Here is a 17,665-nt window from a genome sequence, read left to right on the forward strand (position 1 = left end):
TGAATTTGATACCAAGGCTCTCTTGATGTCTGTAGCTACAGCGTCACCCCATCAGTGGCTGGCGTAGTTTGGTCCTCTGGCCGGCTGGGAGGGATCTCTCACACTTGTCTCGCCTTGCAACCCTTGAACTGTGCAGCTTTGTGAAAAAGAGCAGTTTTCTTAAACAAAGAAGGTCTTTGGTCAAGATCTAGGAATGCTGTGTTAACCACACAAGTTTCTTTATTGTTCCAGAACTACTCAACTTTTCTGGCTTTCTGGGAATAAAGAACAGTGAGCAAATGTGCTTTTGAGCCTGGGAAGTTGGGCAGTTCTAAAGCGCAGACTCGCAGGGAAAAATAAGCACGGTGTTTCCTAACCTGGCTGTTACTGTTTCTACCTCTGCATTTGTATTCCCTGGGTCCCATTCAGCTTTCCTCCCCATCAAACTTCTGTCTTTTCAATCGAGGGAGTCTACTTAAGACAAAAACAGCTTAGAATAATTAAGCTATCTCGGCACCAATTCTCCTTCAACATGTGCGGTATTATATACCAAAAATGAACTGCAGCCCCACAGTGGTTATAAGTCCAATAATGGAGCTATCATTAGAGATATACGAAACACTAGACTAGTCTCAAAAGAACAAAAATTGAATTAGAAATTCAAATGTTCTTTGAACTGTGTTATAAAATAGTGAAACTGAATAAAACCATTTGTGCTTGGCAGCCAGCTCCAGTAATTAGATAATTAAATCATTGGAAAATCCTAGACTGTAGAGCATATCCTATTTGAGCATTTCATTTTCAAAACTGATGGATTATTCTCAGGAATAGAAATTTGTTGCAGACACAATGGGGTGGGTAGATTTCAATGGGACAAAGGGAACCTAAGCAGATCAAGGAAACCACTAAAAGCTTGTTCGTGTTATCTTCTGCTCTCCAATTTCACAGGAGTTATCAGTCTAAGAGTGGTTCTCAATCCTGGCTACTCATTAGAATTACTTGAAACCCTTAACAAAAATACCAGTGCTCAGGCACCATGGCCAGAGTCTGACTTCACTGGCACGGACTGGAGGCTAGGCACTGGTGACTCTAGAACATTCCAGGGTAAAAACTACTGTTTTTACCTCTTGGCTACAGGTAATATGAATGCTTAGTCCATGAAGACACCTCCTGGAAATGTTGAGATAGCCAGCTATTACCAATGACTTAAAGCCTTGACTTCAAACAATGCACCTCATTCCCAGTGGCTAATCTAGTATGTGCTCTGCTAGCTACAATTGGTATGAGAGCTCTATGGAACCTTTATAGTGCGATATTCCCATTCCCAAATAACGGTTGGGTCTGTAATTAGCTAGCAACAATGGGAAAGGGTTTTGTCAAGGTTTTGTACCTAACAGATGTTCTCCTCCAATGATGATTATGTTTGCCTGTTACCTTTCCTGATATCATTTTGAAAAAAAGCCCACTTTTTCTAAATAATGAACATCTTTTTCCCAAAATGCCACAGTACTTGGATTTTACCAAAGTCATCCCATATCTACAGAAGTGACTGCACTTCTTCCCCTCCTTGTGGGTGGCTGAGGAGAGAGAGAGAAGCTTCTGGAAGAGATGGTACAGGTTCTGTGGAGGCCAGATAGACTTGGCATAAAGAGAGGATGGCGACCTCCTACTTCTTTCATCCCCAATCTCTTTATTCTGCTTCCTGATTGGGTCCTTGGACCCAATCTCTTTATTCTGCTTCCTGATTGGGTCCTTGGACCCAATCTCTTTATTCTGCTTCCTGATTGGGTCCTTGGACCCAATCTCTTTATTCTGCTTCCTGATAAATAAAAAATTGGGTTGTTCATTACATTTGTAGGACTCCTGAGAATTTACTGTCCCTTCCCAAGAGAAGGAGGAGGTAAAATATCAACATAAAACATAAACATAGTAGTGCATAGAGCCCTTGTATTTGAAATGATAAAATTCAATACAATTTCCTTAACGTGTCTTTTTATAAGATAGCGCCTCGTGGAAATGTGCCAGGGTCTCATTTATCTTCTGACATGCATAACAATGGTCACGGGAATGCGGATCCCTGAGAACAGCATATTGGAGTTTCCCATGTGCAACAGACCCGTGTCCCCTGCCAAGCAGAAATAATAAACGGAACTAGTACAGGGCTTGACGACTAGGCTGCTTACAATGTACCAAGCTCTAGTCAGATCTTCAGACAACAAGAAGCTTTCTAAGATGGGGAGACAGCACCCCAATAACATGGGTTATATAGCTGTGACCAGGCATCCCTTGTCTTGTTCCCTGAAGCCTGCAGGAACGGATCCAGGTGGGATCAGGAGTCGTTCTGAGGTCTGGCTTTCCTTCTGAATCTTTCTGATTTGTGGTATAACCACTGTTCCATGTCACTGCTAGACAGCAAAATCAGTCCAATTACATTATCCATTGTTGGCAAGACCGATAGTCTTAGATTTTACCTAAGAAATCAAAATTGAGTATGTGAGATATAGGTCCATTTTCAGGTGGGTGGAATTAGGTTTAGGCATTTGCTAGTTTCTCCATGAAGTGATTTGGATAACTTATTTGGTCCAATTAAAATTTTAATGGACAAGAGCATTATTTCTGTCTCTTATTTTACAAGAGTGCTTATAAAAATGGCAAAGCATTTTCAATAAATTATCTTTCTAGCTATGAGGAATAACTGCAACTCTACTTGCCCTCCCACTGTGGGCAACTAGAAAACTTAAAAATAAGCAAATGTATGAAACAAATGTTTTCAGAAATTAGACAACACAGGACCGTAATCCTTAGGAGAACGGGGGGAAAAAAACCTACAGTTGACCCAGCTTTCTGTCTGGAGGCACTTTTCAGATCTTGGTGCAGGAAGGAAAAACCCAAGCATGGCACTGACAGTGAGTTGAGGAGATAAGACCAAAGTTTAGAGAGAACTGAAACAGCTAGAACTGGTGGACTGGAGAACCAAACACAAGAAAGCTCTGCAGAGAAAGAAGTACATCAATAAATGGGTCTGTTATTAAATATTAAGCCAAGCATGTACAGTGTGAAAGCAACCGCTAAGCCAGGCAGAAACTAAGTCGGGGGCTGTAAGCCAAAAAGTTCCCGAAGTTCACACAGGCCTGGGAGATGTTCACGTTTTGAAAAGCAAAAAGCGAAGAGGCCTTGTTGAGCACCTGGGCATTTTGTAGAGATCGGAGAAGGACTGTGCCTCAGTTTTAGGACTAAACTAGCCCCAGAGGAAAGACTACCCTAGATTTAACCTAACTGCTTAAAAATAAGCCTTTAAAGGACAAAGCTGATCCACAAGTAACTGGACTGTCTGCCAGAGAAAGTCCAAAATCTGTAAAGGAAACAACAAAATTCAGAGCTCCATGCCCAATATCCACTCAAAAATTACTAGACATGTGATGATGCTGACAAATGTGACCTATAACATTAAGAAAAATTTGTCAAGAGAAACCAACCAGACATGGCAGGGATAATGAAATCAGCAGCAAGGACTTCAAAACAGCTATTATAATTATTCTCAAGGATTAAAAGGAAGACATGAACATAATGAGGAAAGAAATGGAAGATATAAAAAATATCCAAGTGGAGCTTTCAAGAGCTGAAAAACAATATCCAAATGTGCTTAACAGAAGATTAATCACTGCCCAAAATGTCAGTCACCCTAAAAACAGCAATGGAAACTGTTCAAACTGAAGTATAGAGAGAGAAAAGACTAAAGAAAATGAATTAAAATGTAGTGACCAGTGAGATGATATTAATAAAAGATGAAGTGGAAAGAGAAAAATATTCAAAAAGGTAATGACTGAATTTTTTCCAAATTTGATGAAAGCTGTAAATCCACAGACCAAAAAAGCTCAGTGAACCCCTAGAATGGTAAGCACAATGGAAATTGCACCAAAGCACATGGTAGTCAAATTGCTAAAAACCAGAGATAAATGGAAAAATCTTCAAAGCAGCTGGGGGTGGAGAGAAAACCCATTACATACAGGAATCATAATTAAGAATTAATGCCAACTTCTCATCAGAAACAAAAGGCAAGTCAGGACACAGTGGAATGACGTCTTTAAAGTATTGAAAGGAAGAAAAGTCTTTCAGAAAACAGAGAATACTTCCTAACTCATTTTATGAAGCCTGCATTACCCTAAGAGCAAAACCAGACAAAGATATTATAAGGGAAGAAAACCACAAACCAATATCCCTCATGAAAATATATGTAACAAATCCTTAACAAAACATTAGTAACTGAATCCAGCAATATATAAAAAGGATAATACATTATCCTGGGGTTTTATTCCAGGAATGCAAGATTGTTTTAATACGAAAAAAATCAGTGTATTTGACCTTATTAACAGAAAAATCGTATTTCAATAAATGCAGAAAAAGCATGTAACAAAATTTAGCATCAATGATAAAAACAGCGCTCTAGAAGTAGAAGGAAGCTTCCTTACCTTGATAAACAATGTTTGTGAATGACCTACAGAAAACATAGTTAATGGTGAAACACTAAACACATTCCCCATAAAATCAGGAGCAAGGCCAAGAAACCTACTCTGACATCTGTTTAACACTGTACTGAAGATTGTAGCAAGTTCAGTATGGCTAGAGAAAGAAATAGAGGCACACAAATCGAAATGTAAAATGTCTAATTGGCTTTACTCACAAATGACATGATTGTATATGTGTAACATTAAATGGAATCTACAAAACATGCTACTAGAAATAAGTGACTTGAGCAAGATCACAAGAATCAAGTCAATGTACACAAATATTAAAATTTTGTTATATCCATTTGTACAATGAAATGCCACTTAGCAATAAAAGAATGAATCACTGAAAAACTCAGCAACAGGGCTGGATCTCAGAAAAACATATTCTGAACAAAATAAGCTGGACACAAAGGAGCACATGTTATATAATTCCATTTTTATAATGTTCTAGAACACAAAGAACTCATCTATAATGACAGAAAGCAGACTGGTGGTTTCTTTGGGCTGGGGCTTGGGGATTGATTGTAAAAGGTCTCAAAGGAATTTTTTAGGATGATAAAATATTTAGCTGTCTTTCAGCAGTGGTTACATCAGTGTATACATTTGTCAAAATTCATCGAACGGTGCACTTAAGATGGATATGTTTTATTGTTTGTAAACTTTGTGCCTCAAGACAGTTGATTTTAACTATTGAAATGTAGGTATCACCTCTTAAGCAAAAACCAACTTAACAATTTGAGCTTCCAAAAAGTAATTTACTTGAAGCATTTAGAGAAAGATGGTGATCCACATCGTATCTTTAGCACTTTTTTACACTGTGCTCAGATAAGCAGGAACTGTCCTGCAGCCTGGAGACAGTGGCAAGAACACCAGACAGGGAGGGCAGGAGGACTGGGAAAGCAGACAGAGAACCTATGTAGACCTTGTTCATTCATGATTCACTCCTCATTGCCCACGTGCCAGCCGGTGAGCTATGACAGCTTCCCTCTTTAGTACCCTCAGCAGGATCCTGTAAGGCCCCGCTTTCTAGACAGGAGGATAATAAAGCCTAGGATTGAAACAGAGCCTCTCCCTCTCCTCCTCTTCTAGTGGAGTAAGTCTAGTTGCATTTAAACATTATGCCCAGTTGTATTTTCCAATATTTCTTATCCTTCTCAGAAACGTTATATTGCGATTCATTCATAGAGCAAATACAGTTGCCCCTTGAACAACATGGGGGTTGGGGTGCTGACCCCTCATGCAGTAAGAAATCCATAACTTTTGGCTCCCCCAAACTTAACTACTAATAGCCTACTGTTGAGTGGAAGCCTTACCAATAATATAAACAGTTGATTAACACATATTTTGTATGTTGTACATATTATATACTATATTTGTTTTTTTCACATGCCTGCTGTGTCAAATATATACTGTATTCTGACAATAAAGTAAGTTGAAGAAAAGAAAATGTTATTAAGAAAATCATAAGGAAGGGAAAATCATAATATTCATTAAGTGGAAGTGGATCATTATAAAGGTCTTCATCCTCATCGTCTTCTCATTGAATAGATTGAGGAAGAGAAGGGGTTGGTCTTGCTGTCTCAGGGGTGGCAGAAGAGGAAGGAAATCTACATATAAGTGGACCCATGCATGCAGTTCTAACCTGTGTTGTTCAAGTGTCAACTGTATATGTTGGGTACCTACCATGTGCCACACACTGCTTGTAGCTGTGAACAAAATGGCATGCTCCCTGCCTTGATAGAAGAACAACTTGGGGTGGTGGGGAAATTGATGAGTTGAATTCAGAAGACCTGGTTCTAATCCTAACTGTGCTCTCTAATTGCCGAGCAGACCCTGAACATGTCCTTTGACTTCTCAGGGCCTCACTTTTCCCACCTTTCAATTTTAAGAATTTTAAATATTCCACCAATAATTTCTAGCATGATATCTATTGTTAATATCCACTATCTAACCAGACCCCAGATTTACATAAGCTTGTTTTAAAATTTGGGCAGGAGGGTTAGGTGCCCTGCTGTGCCCCATAGCCCATGGCACAGTGACATCATTTGTCTATTCAAAAGCCCTTTTCTTAGTCCATGAAATCATCCTTGGTGGCAAATCGAATCATCTGAGGAGTTTTAGAAATTCCCAACAACCAGACAGTACCTCAGACCAGTAAAATGAGAATCTCTCAGTTGGGACCCAGGCATTGGTCACTCTTAGACCCATTTAATTATCTACTCATTTTCCCCTCACAACCCTGTCATCACTCATTCCCGCCCCCTTCAAAGGCAGGAGCTCTGTGGGATTGGACACAGGGACTGAAGTTGAGCAAATCATCTTGATAGCACGTGGCTTTGCTGTGTGTGGTTAATCAACCGATATGAACAGTGCTGACCTGTAGCCCTGCCACATCCCCGCAGTGAGAGCAAGACAAGGCACAGGAGAGCTGATCCCAACACATATCTAAGCCCATGGGTCACAGCAGGTTTCAACCATTTAGAGAAGAATTTTGGATTCTTCATTGTTGCCTGTTCTTATCAATGTTACTGATTCATTCAGTTCATTCATTCAACAGATGTATTTTGAGTTTTCTGCTAATATGCCAGACACAGTGTACCAGAGACTCTGTGGAGGGCAGAAATTAACCAGGTGGAGGGAAGAGCATTCTGGGAGATGGGAATAGCAGGTGCAAAGGCCTGGCAAATAGGAGTCTGGCGGAGGTTGCCGTGAGCTGCGATCACACCACTGCACTCCACCCTGGGCGACAGAGTGAGACTCTGTCTCAAAAAAAAAAAAAAAAAAAAAAGAGGAGCCTGGCCCCTATTAACAACTGAAATGATGTATGGCTTGAGCAGAGTGCCAGGTGCATGCAGGGAGGGAGATTAGCCACAAGGGAAGGGACCAGATTGCCCAGTGCCTGGAGAATGGGCTGCAGCCAGAGATAGCATAGGAGGATGTTGTTCTCTGTACACTGTCTCTAAAAATGGCGCTTTTTGGCTGGGCACGGTGGCTCATGCCTGTAATCCCAGCACTTTGGAAGGCTGCGGCGGGCAGATCACTTGCGGTCAGGAGTTTGAGACCTGCCTGACCATCATGGAGAAACCCCATCTCTACTAAAAATACAAAATTAGCCGGGTGTGGTGGTGTGGTGGGCACCTGTAATCCCAGCTACTTGGGAGGCTGAGGCAGAAGAATCGCTTGAACCCAGGAGGCTGAGGCAGAAGAATCACTTGAACCCAGGAGTTGCAGTGAACTGAGATCGTGCCATTGCACGCCAGCCTGGGCAACAAGAGTGAAACTCCATCTCAAAAAAACAAACAAGCAAAAAAATGATGCCTTTTAGCAAAATAGTGACTGACTGGCTTTTAAGACCACAATAAAAAGACATTAGCAAAAGTGGTATGAGAGCATGATCATGAGTCCTGTAGAGAAAGTAACCAAAAGTGATACATTTCTATGTGGTTCCCTCCCAGACAAAACGCCAGGCTCCACCCACTAGTTCACCCTTCCTGTTAGCAATAGCTGGTACGTGTTCAGGTTTAGATTGGTGCCAGACACTTTATTTTATTGTCTCACCGAGTCTCCATGACCAACCTACGAGCTATGAGATATTACTACCCCTTTTTTGGATAGACACAGAGGTGAATAGCTTGCCCATGGACACACATCTACTAAGTGGTAAAACTGGAAATCGAACCCAGGCAGTCTTTCCCCAGAGGCCAGTTCATCACCATGCAGTGCTGATGTTGGGACCTAATGGTGGTTCTGCTTGTGGCCTGTGTTGAAATGTTTTATCTTTATTCAGAGAAAACAGAAGGCATGATGTGGCTTTAAGCAGGTGGTGACATGGTCAGATTGCATTTCCCCTCAATTTACATGGATAATGGACAGTTGACAAAGACATCATCACCCCCATGAGATGATAAACCAGTCCATGAAACCGGAAAACAGGAAACCATTGAAATTTGTTAAATGATATTTCAGTGGAACTTTGGGGATAATATACTAGGCATAATATCATTATTGTGATGGAGGCTGATTGAGTGAATTCACTCGATGGAGCTGCTGTTAGAAAATTGTCCTGCTCCAGGAACTCAAGTGTTCAACCAGACTCCTGCGAAGCCTGAATAAAGCTCCCACCTCCTATATTCTCTGGGATGAGAAACAAGAATGTTCTGGGAACTGTTTGGAAATTGTGAGTTCTGTATACAGGTAGCCTACCTCCAATCTAGAGAAATTCATAAATTGCCAAAAGCCCTGGACTCATCTAGAATCATTATCATTGCCAGCATTAAAGTCCTATGTTTTAAGCATCTGTGATTTCATGGTACTTGGTACATGGAACCATGTGAACGAAAAGGACACAGATCCTCTTTGAACTGATACTGACATATTTCATAGCCAAATCACCACGTGTTGAGTTCCCATTCTATACCATGGGGTATTTCATGTAACCCTCAAGAATGGCCAAGGAAAGTGGATTCCCCATCCTTAGAGGTAAGGAAGTGAAGACCAAGGAAGTCTAAATAATGGGCCCAAAGTCTCACAGGGGGCTAGGGAGAGAGTATGGGATTAGACCCAAAGTCTTCTTGGCTCCAAAGCAGGTGCCCTGTGCTGCTCCCTCTAAAGATACATCAATGAGAGTTTACGCCTGTTGTCCGTGATGCATTGACCAGAGTAGAAAAAGGATCCTTTGTCTTGCAGGCAGTCTGGTTGCCAGTTGGCTGCCAAAATTCAGATGTTCGTGGAAGAAGCCACATTATATACAGTCTTTGCTCCCTTTCCTTTCTCATTGAAATAAGTAAAGATTCAGCCTCAGGGCTGTCTACCCAAAGTGCTCCGAAGACTTCAAGGCATTCACTCGCCTCCATTTCAGGCAGGCAGAGCCCACTGAGGTTGATTTTTTTTGTGTTCACAGCTGCAGAACCAGGAGCTGCTGAGGGCGATGATGAAGAAGGCCGAGCTGGAAATCAGTGGCAAAGTGATGGAAACAATGAAGAGACTGGAGGATCCCGTGCAGCGACAGCGCGTCCTAGTGGAGCAAGAGAGACAAAAATATCTTCATGAGGAAGAGAAGATCGTCAAGAAGTTGTGGTGAGTGCCAGTCACTTGCATGTTGAGCTGTTTCACCTGCAAAGGAAAATTATCATTGCTAAGAAGGAGGTCCTTCCCAGTTGGTGGTCTTGCCCTCTCTTTATTGAGCACCTACTGTGTAAAAGTTAGAGTTCTGCTGATACTGGTATATGTGGACACTTCAGCACCTGTCCATGGAGGCCCAGGAAATTCAGTGGTCCTCAGGTGACTGAATTTCTTTAAAAGTTGCGGCATGCTGGGCACGGTAGTTCACACCTGTAGTCCCAGTTACTCATGAGGCTGAGGTGGGAGGATTGCTTGAGTCCAGGAGTTCGAGACCAGCCTGGGTAACACAGGGAGATCCTGTCTCTTAAAAAAAAAAAAAAAAAAAGAGAGAGAGTTGCAGCTTCATACTCTCCTCCAGGGCTCAGCAACACACAAAATTAAAAGGAGTAAATGGCAAAACCCAATGACAAATAGGAAGCCTATATTTCATCTCAATAAATTAAAACTAATGGCCAAAATAACACAGCTCTAAAATTATCTTCCTATTATTCAACTGTAGTTAAAATTGCAAAAGAAGAATTTAAATGTAAAATGTATCTGATCCAGAATGAAAAATGCTTCCTTAGCTCTTATGAATGTTATTTAAGGTTCTTATTGAAAGCATCTATCAAGTCCTACTATTGAAATGAGCAGAATTTTATTACTCCCCCATCACCAGGCAGGCACATCTTTTATAGTAATTGTATGTTTTGGTATGCAATGAAGATTTATCATAGAACTATCTCACCTTTTAGTATAATGAATAGTAATTTTGAGGGGTTTCTCCAGTGTTGATAATTCTCTTGTTTCTTGGAAAACTTAAATCTTTCAAATGGGGATTGTAAGGGAGCAGTTTGCAACCTCTTCTCATGGCCATAATGAGAAGAGGTTTCCATGATGGAAAGCACTCTGCTCAGTCACCTGTCTCCTATTGGAGCTGTGGCTCATGTCGCCCTGGATGCCAACCTAATGTGTTTGATTAAAATTAGAGTGTCCCTCTCAGCAGTCTAGAGGGAAAAAAACATCAATTTGAGTTATTCTTTTCCTAATAAATTAAATTAGGCTGCTGTTCATCCATATCTCAAAATAGCTTCCAAAATTCTACTTAGTTCACACATTTATAGACAGAATTAATCACCCACCATGAGTTGGTAAGGCTGTTATTTGTCTGAAATGTCTTTGTGACAGCCCAATTATCTAAAACTAGGTCTCCAGTTTCTTCTTTAAAACTTTTAAAATGCATATCCTGGCTGGGCATGGAGGCTCATACCTGTAATCCCAGCACTTTGGGAGGCCGAGGCAGCCAGATCACCTGAGGTCAGGAGTTCGAGACCAGCCTGGCCAACATGGCAAAACCCCGTCTCTACTAAAAATACAAAAAAAATAGCTGGCCATTGTGGTGTGTGCCTGTAGTCCCAGCTACTCAGGAGGCTGAGGCAAGAGAATTGCTTGAACCCGGGAGGGGAAGGTTGTGGTGAGCCGAGATTGCACCACTGCACTCCAGCCTGGGCAACAGAGCACAACTCCGTCTCAAAAAATAATAGTAAAAATAAAAATAAAAATATATATCCTTTTAAAAACATTTATATAAATTTTCCAATAAAATTATGAAAAAAAATTTTTTTGAGTTGGAGTCTTGCTCTGTTGCCCAGGCTGGAGTGCAGTGGCATGATCTCGGCTCACTGCAACCTCCGACTCCTGGGTTCAAGCCTATTCTCCTATGTCAGCCTCCCGAGTAGCTGGGATTACAGGTGCACACCATGACGCCCGGCTAATTTTTGTATTTTTAGTAAAGACGGGGTTTCACCATATTGGTCAGGCTGGTCTCAAACTCCTGACCTCAGGTGATCCACCTGCCTCAGTCTCCCAAAGTGTTGGGATTACAGGCATGAGCCACCACGCCCGGCCAGTAAATTTCTTTTTTAAAAAAAATGTGTTTATTGGTTAGCTGAGATAATTCTCACTTCTGGCCTAGAAAAGCCATCTTTAATCTCAGTAATACTCTGAGATTACAGCCTAGCATAGGAATGAGACAGAAAAGGTAATGGAACGAACATATCATAAGAGGGCTTTATCTGGTTGGATTTGTGGGAAGGCCACAGATGAGTAAAATAGGCAAAGATCCCTTGAGGATCTTCAGTCTAGCAAAGCCAACCTGATAAATAGGAGTATAGCCCCGAACAGGGGATTTACAGGTACCAGTTGTACCCACACAAAAGAGAGACTAACCCAGGGATCAGGAAGACTTAACCTGAATGAAGTCATTCTTTGTATGACCCACAGGCCACAAACAGTATCTTGCACATAGTAGTTTCAGAAATGGTTTGTTAGGCTGGGCACAATGGTTCACGCCTATAGTCCCAGCAGTTTGGGAGGCTGAGGTGGGAGAATCACTTGGGACCAGGAATTCAAGAACAGGCTGGGCAATATAGCAGGACCCTGTGTCTACTAAAAATAAAAAATTAGCCAGGTGTGGTAGCATGCCTCTGTAGTCTCAGCTACTCAGGAGGCTGAAGCAGGAGGATCGCTTGAGCCCAGGAGTTCAAGGCTGCAGTGAGCTATGACTGCGCCGCTGCATTCCAGCATGGATATCAGAGCAAGACCCAATCTCTAAAACAAGAAAGAAGAAAGAAAGAAATGGTTTGTTAAACTCAACTGAGGTGGCCTTGAAGATGGGGAGATTGCATCAGCAGAGGCTAGAGATGGAAGGACTTCCAGGCAGTAGAACCCTGCAAACCAACAAGTTTCTGGCCTGGAAAATTCAAGATGTCTTTAGAGAACTGGGGAGCAGTCCAGTTAGGCAGCAGAGTTGGGTGCAAGATACTAATAACATCCCATATTTGGGGAGTGTCATTCCCATTTGCACACTGACTTCCTGTATCTTAGACCATACTCAGGCCTCACATACCTGCTTGATGCCTGTCTGGGCTGTGCCTACAGAGATTGGAAGATTCTGTAAGAGAAACCTGGATTTCTGGCTTTTCTTGAAAGTTCCGGGGTTCAACCCCAGATTCACAATTTCTGTGGATGGAGCTTAGGAATCTGCAGTTTACAAACAAAGCTGGTGATTCTGAAGCACTTTCACATTTGAGAGTTACTGCCTAGAAAGATGAGGAAGACACTGAGTGTTTGGGTTTGTTTGGTTTTTGTTTTTGATCAAGGAAGTAGCAAAGCTAGAGCTGTATTGGACAGAGGTCCCTCTGGTGATCATGTGCAGGACTGATTGAGAGGAAAATAGATCAGTGACTAGGAGACCATATGGGAAGCTACTGTATCTGTCAGGCAAAAGGCAGTGAGGCCTGAACCACATAGTAGAAGTAAGAATGAAGTCAAATGCAAAACGTCCTATGGTATTCACCATCTAAGACTAGCTCTCAAAATTCTTCTTTAAAACACCTTTTGAAATATATATCCTTTTGGCTGGGTGAAGTGGCTCATGCCTGTAACCCCAGCACTTTGGGAGGCTGAGGTGGGAAGATCGCTTGAGCCCAGGAATTCAAGACCAGCCTGGGCAACGCAGGAACACAGGGACACCCAATGTCTACAAAATTAAAATTAAAATTAAAAATAAACCCTAGCCGATCATGGCGGCACACACCTGTGGTCCCAGCTACTCAGGAGGCTGAGGTAGGAGCATGGCTTAAGCCTGGCAGGTCAAGGCTGCACGATCACACCACTGCACCCCAGCCTAGGTAACAGAGCAAAACCCTGTTGAAAAAAAAAAAAACTAAAAATATCTATATACATATATATCTTTTTAATAACGGTAGTGTAAATTTTCCTTCCATAAGGTATAAAGTAGGTTAACTGATTGGATGGCTAGATCTGAATGGCAAGACAGCAGGTTATAAAAGACAGCTGGAAATAGCTAGAAGAGAAGAACTAGAATGTTTCTAGCATGAAGAAAAGACAAATATTTAAGGTGACGGATATCCCAAGTACACTGATCTGATCTGTACAAATTATATGTACTAAATTATCACATGTACCCCAAAACTCACATCTATTATGCGTCGATTTTTAAAAAGAGCTTATTTTTTAAAAGCCAGAAATTTCAACTCTGGAATATCAGAACAGTGATATCCCTCTTTCCTTCCCCTCTCCCTCCTCGTTCTCCTTTTCCTTCTTCTCCTTCTTCTTCTTCCAAGCACTAGAATATAAGTCTCCTTGTGGAGCATGTTAGGTTGAATTACTGGTGAGCCATTCAGAAGGCAGAGAGAAGAAACTTGGGTCTGAAACTATGAAGAGATGGGCTGGGCACAGTGATTCACACCTATAATCCCAGCACTTTGGGAGGCCAAGGTGGGTAGATCACTTGAGGTCAGGAGTTAGAGACCAGTCTGGCCAACATGGCGAATCCCTATCTCTACTGAAAATACAAAAATTAGCTGGGCATGGTGGCGGGCACCTGTAATCCCAGCTACTCAGCAGGCTGAGGCAAGAGAATCACTTGAACCCGGGAGACGGAGGTTGCAGTAAGCTAAGATCAGGCCACTGCACTCCAGCCTGGGTGACAGAGAGAGACTGTCTAAAAATAAAAAAATAAAACTATGAAAAGAAATTGGGTCTAGATAATTTCTACATGAAAATAATAATTGGTCTTCTAATAACAGTCAAGTGAAATACATTCCAACAAACTGCATGCTTCTTTTTAACAAAGCTAGGATGAAAAGCCACTTAAACAAATAGAATGCTGTAAACTGTGACATCTATGAATATCTGACATTCTGTGGAGCAAAGCTGATATTTTAAAAGTCATATTGATTACCATGTCAAAAATTTATTTCCAGCATTCATTTTAGCCCCATGTCTCTCTTACATTTTTGAATGAACAAATTTGATTTTTAATGTTTTATCCAAAGTAGGTATCATAAACGTTTGCATAGAAGTGACATTGTTGTGTACAATTGTATCAATATACATTTCTGTATATTCCATAAAGCTGTGAAGTTTAAGCGTCTCCGTATGCAAGGTTGTGAAATCCAAGAGGCATATTGTATAGAAGAGATCAAAACAGAATTCTAGGCAGACTGACTTTGAGTCAGATGACAGCTCCTTGAAGTATTAATTACGCACTGACAGACATGTTGGTTGTTCACGGAACCAGGAAAATATTTGGTCCTTAGCTCTTCCAGCAAAGCTTTGCAGGACTGGACCCTGTGTCCAGTCAATACAGGGAAGTCATTCTGTTTGGTTGTGCAATAGAAAAGAACTTTTCCACACGAAGTTACCATATTTATTTAGAGCCCTTCAGTGAGGTGGCACAATCTCTTCGTGTCAAGAATCCAATAGCTGTAGGAAGTTTCCCGTGGGTGTGTTCACAGAACACTGGGCCCCTTTCCATAGTTCACAGACGTGGACAATGAGCAGATGAGGCTTTCTCCCTCTGGTCCTGAAGTAGCATCATTTCATCTGAAATGGCCACAAGCAATTTTGGTTTATTTTTCATAACAGAATCAAAGACATCACCAAAAACTCCATCCCACTTCTTGCAGGGGAGGAATTTGTTATTTTCCCTTGGATCCTGTTGAACACATGTGGCATCCTGCCTGAACCCCTCCCGCAGCTGCCATGCGATCCAGAGCTCCATCCACTTGCCCACCTAAGTGGAAAGGGCCTTCGAGGGCCATCAGTTTGCAGATGACACTGTGCATTCCTTTTTCTCTTTCGGACGCTGGCTCCACACTCCGGGCTCCAGGAGGTGGAATCGCTGTTCACTTACTGCCCCCTAGTGGTCCGCATTTCTGAAAGTTCTTTATCCCTGTTTCCTTTGAGATTTTTCTCCGTAGATTTATAGGTGTTTAGGATGGGGTTAGTAATGTGCCCAAGGAGGTGGTTGTTTTCTCAAGGGTGAGACCTCGTCTCCCATCTCCGTCTCTTGGAGCTAGCATTCCCCTCTATCCACAGACACCACGTCTGTCGTCATTTTTATTTTCTGCAATCATTTCTTCTCTTGGTAGCTTGGAGAAGAGTTCATCCTTGTTGATGAGACAATCAGTATAAACCAGAGGTTCTCATTTAGGGGCAATTTTGCTCCCCCTTCCCCAGGGACATTGGACAATGTCTGGGTCTGGAGACATTCTGGTTTGTCACAAGCTGGGGTAGGCAAGGTTTCTACTGGCATCCAGTAGATGAAGGCCAGGGGCGCTGCTAAACATCGTACCATGCAGTTTCCCCACACCACAGCGAAGAATTACACAGCCCAAAATGTCAAATGCTGAAGTTGAAAAGCCTGATATTAACCAATGTGGGCTTCTTGTTTTACTGCACCGCAGGTCGGTCTCCCTCTCTCTCTCTTTCTCTCTTTCTCCCTCTCTCTCCTACCCCACCCTCCCACCTATCCCTCCCTCTGTCCCTCTGTTGGCATCAGCACCACTGAATAAAAAGACTCGGTCCTCTGTTAGCCAGGCACAATCGTCCCTTTGGCCAATGTGGAACATTCCCTGGAAAACCCTCCTTGTACCTGCCTCACACCACTGCAAAATGTTCCCAGCCACTGTTAAAGATGAGCGACCCCCCTCCACCACCACCACACGAAAGGCAGGGGGAGGAGCTGGGGCTCTACACAAAATCAGAGGCTGAGACGGGCACTCGGCCCCTCCTCTTCCTCTGTGAGGCCTCGTGTTCAGCTCTATGTGCTGGTGTCCTTGCTCCCGCAGCGAGTTGGAAGACTTTGTTGAAGACTTGAAGAAGGACTCCACGGCAGCCAGCCGATTGGTTACTCTGAAAGACGTGGAAGACGGGGCTTTCCTCCTGCGTCAAGTGGGAGAGGCTGTAGCTACCCTGAAAGGTAAACTTTCTGCTGGGTGGGGGGAGGAGTCTGAGCTGTCTTTCCTAAGGTGTTTAAAAATCTGCCACATAGAGGATTCATTCATGTATGCAAGTATTTATTAAACGTCTACATGTGCCAGGCATTGTTCTGGACACTTGGGATACCCCACAGCACAAAGTAGGTGCACATCCCCCTCTTCTTGGAGCTGGTATTAGAGTGGGTGCTGTAAGATTTCACACTAAATGATTCCAGTGACACTTTCTATTTGCTAGGCTCTTACAGTGCACCAGGATGCATGTGCCAAACCCGTTAAAAACACAAGGTGGGAGGATCACTTGATCCCAGGAGTTCAAGACCAGCCTGGGCAATATAGAGAGACCCACATCTCTACCAAAAAAAAAAAAAAATATATATATATATATATATATATATACACACAAAAATTAGCCAGGCGTGATGGTGCATGCCTGTGGTACCAGCTACTTAGGAGGCTGAGGTGGTAGGATCTCTTGAGCCTGTGAGGTCAAGGCTATGGTGAGCCACCATTGCACCACTGCACTCCAGCCTGGCAGCCTGGGTGGCAGAGTGAGACCCTGTCTCCAAAAAAAAAATAAATAAAAACCAAAAAATAAAAAATTAAATTAAAAACCTGTAACCAGGCATGGTGGCTCATGCCTGCAATCCTAGCACTTTGGGAGGCCAAGGCAGGAAAATTGCCTGAGGCCAGGAGTTCAAGACCAGCCTAGGAAACATAACAAAACCCCATCTCTAAAAAAAAAAAAAAATTTTTTTTTTTTTCTGGCCAGGCGTACTGGCTCATGCCACTTTGGGAGGCTGAGGCGGGCAGATCACCTGAGGTCAGGAGTTCGAAACCAGCCTAGCCAACAGAGTAAAACCCTGTCTGTACTAAAATTACAAAAATTAGCTGGGCATGGTGGCACAAACCTGTAGTCCCAGCTACTCAGCTGAGGCAGGAGAATTACTTGAACCCAGGAGGCAGAGGTTACAGTAAGCCAAGATCATGCCACTGCACTCCAGCCTGGGTGACATAGGGAGACTCCATCTCAAAAAAAGAAAAAAAAATTTTTAATTAGCTGGGCATGGTGGTGTGCAGCACCTAAATAGTCCCAGCTATCCAGGAGGCTGAGGCAGGAGGATCGCTTGAGCCCAGGTGTTTGAGGCTCCAGTGAGCTCTGATCATGCCACTGCACTCCAGCCTGGATGACAGAGTGAGACCCTGTCAATCAGTCAAATTAAAAAGTAATAATAACCCTAATGGTCAATTGGCTTTATCCCAAATACACAG

The 17,665-nt window shown here is 42.5% G+C and overlaps 1 protein-coding gene across 50 annotated transcripts in view; it reads left to right on the plus strand.

Moving 5' to 3' along the window:
- KIAA1217 overlaps window positions 1-17,665 on the plus strand; it is an 854,498-nt gene that overhangs the window by 810,495 nt on the left and 26,338 nt on the right. For all 50 annotated transcript variants that reach the window (XM_063781488.1, XM_063781487.1, XM_063781489.1 and 47 more), the window contains 2 exons: window positions 9,388-9,563; window positions 16,247-16,377. In XM_063781488.1, the coding sequence (XP_063637558.1) occupies window positions 9,388-9,563; window positions 16,247-16,377 (307 nt within the window). The remainder of the gene's footprint in view (window positions 1-9,387; window positions 9,564-16,246; window positions 16,378-17,665) is intronic.

Source organism: Pan troglodytes, chromosome 8 (genome assembly GCF_028858775.2).
Source record: "Pan troglodytes isolate AG18354 chromosome 8, NHGRI_mPanTro3-v2.0_pri, whole genome shotgun sequence".
Lineage (NCBI taxonomy): Eukaryota > Metazoa > Chordata > Mammalia > Primates > Hominidae > Pan > Pan troglodytes.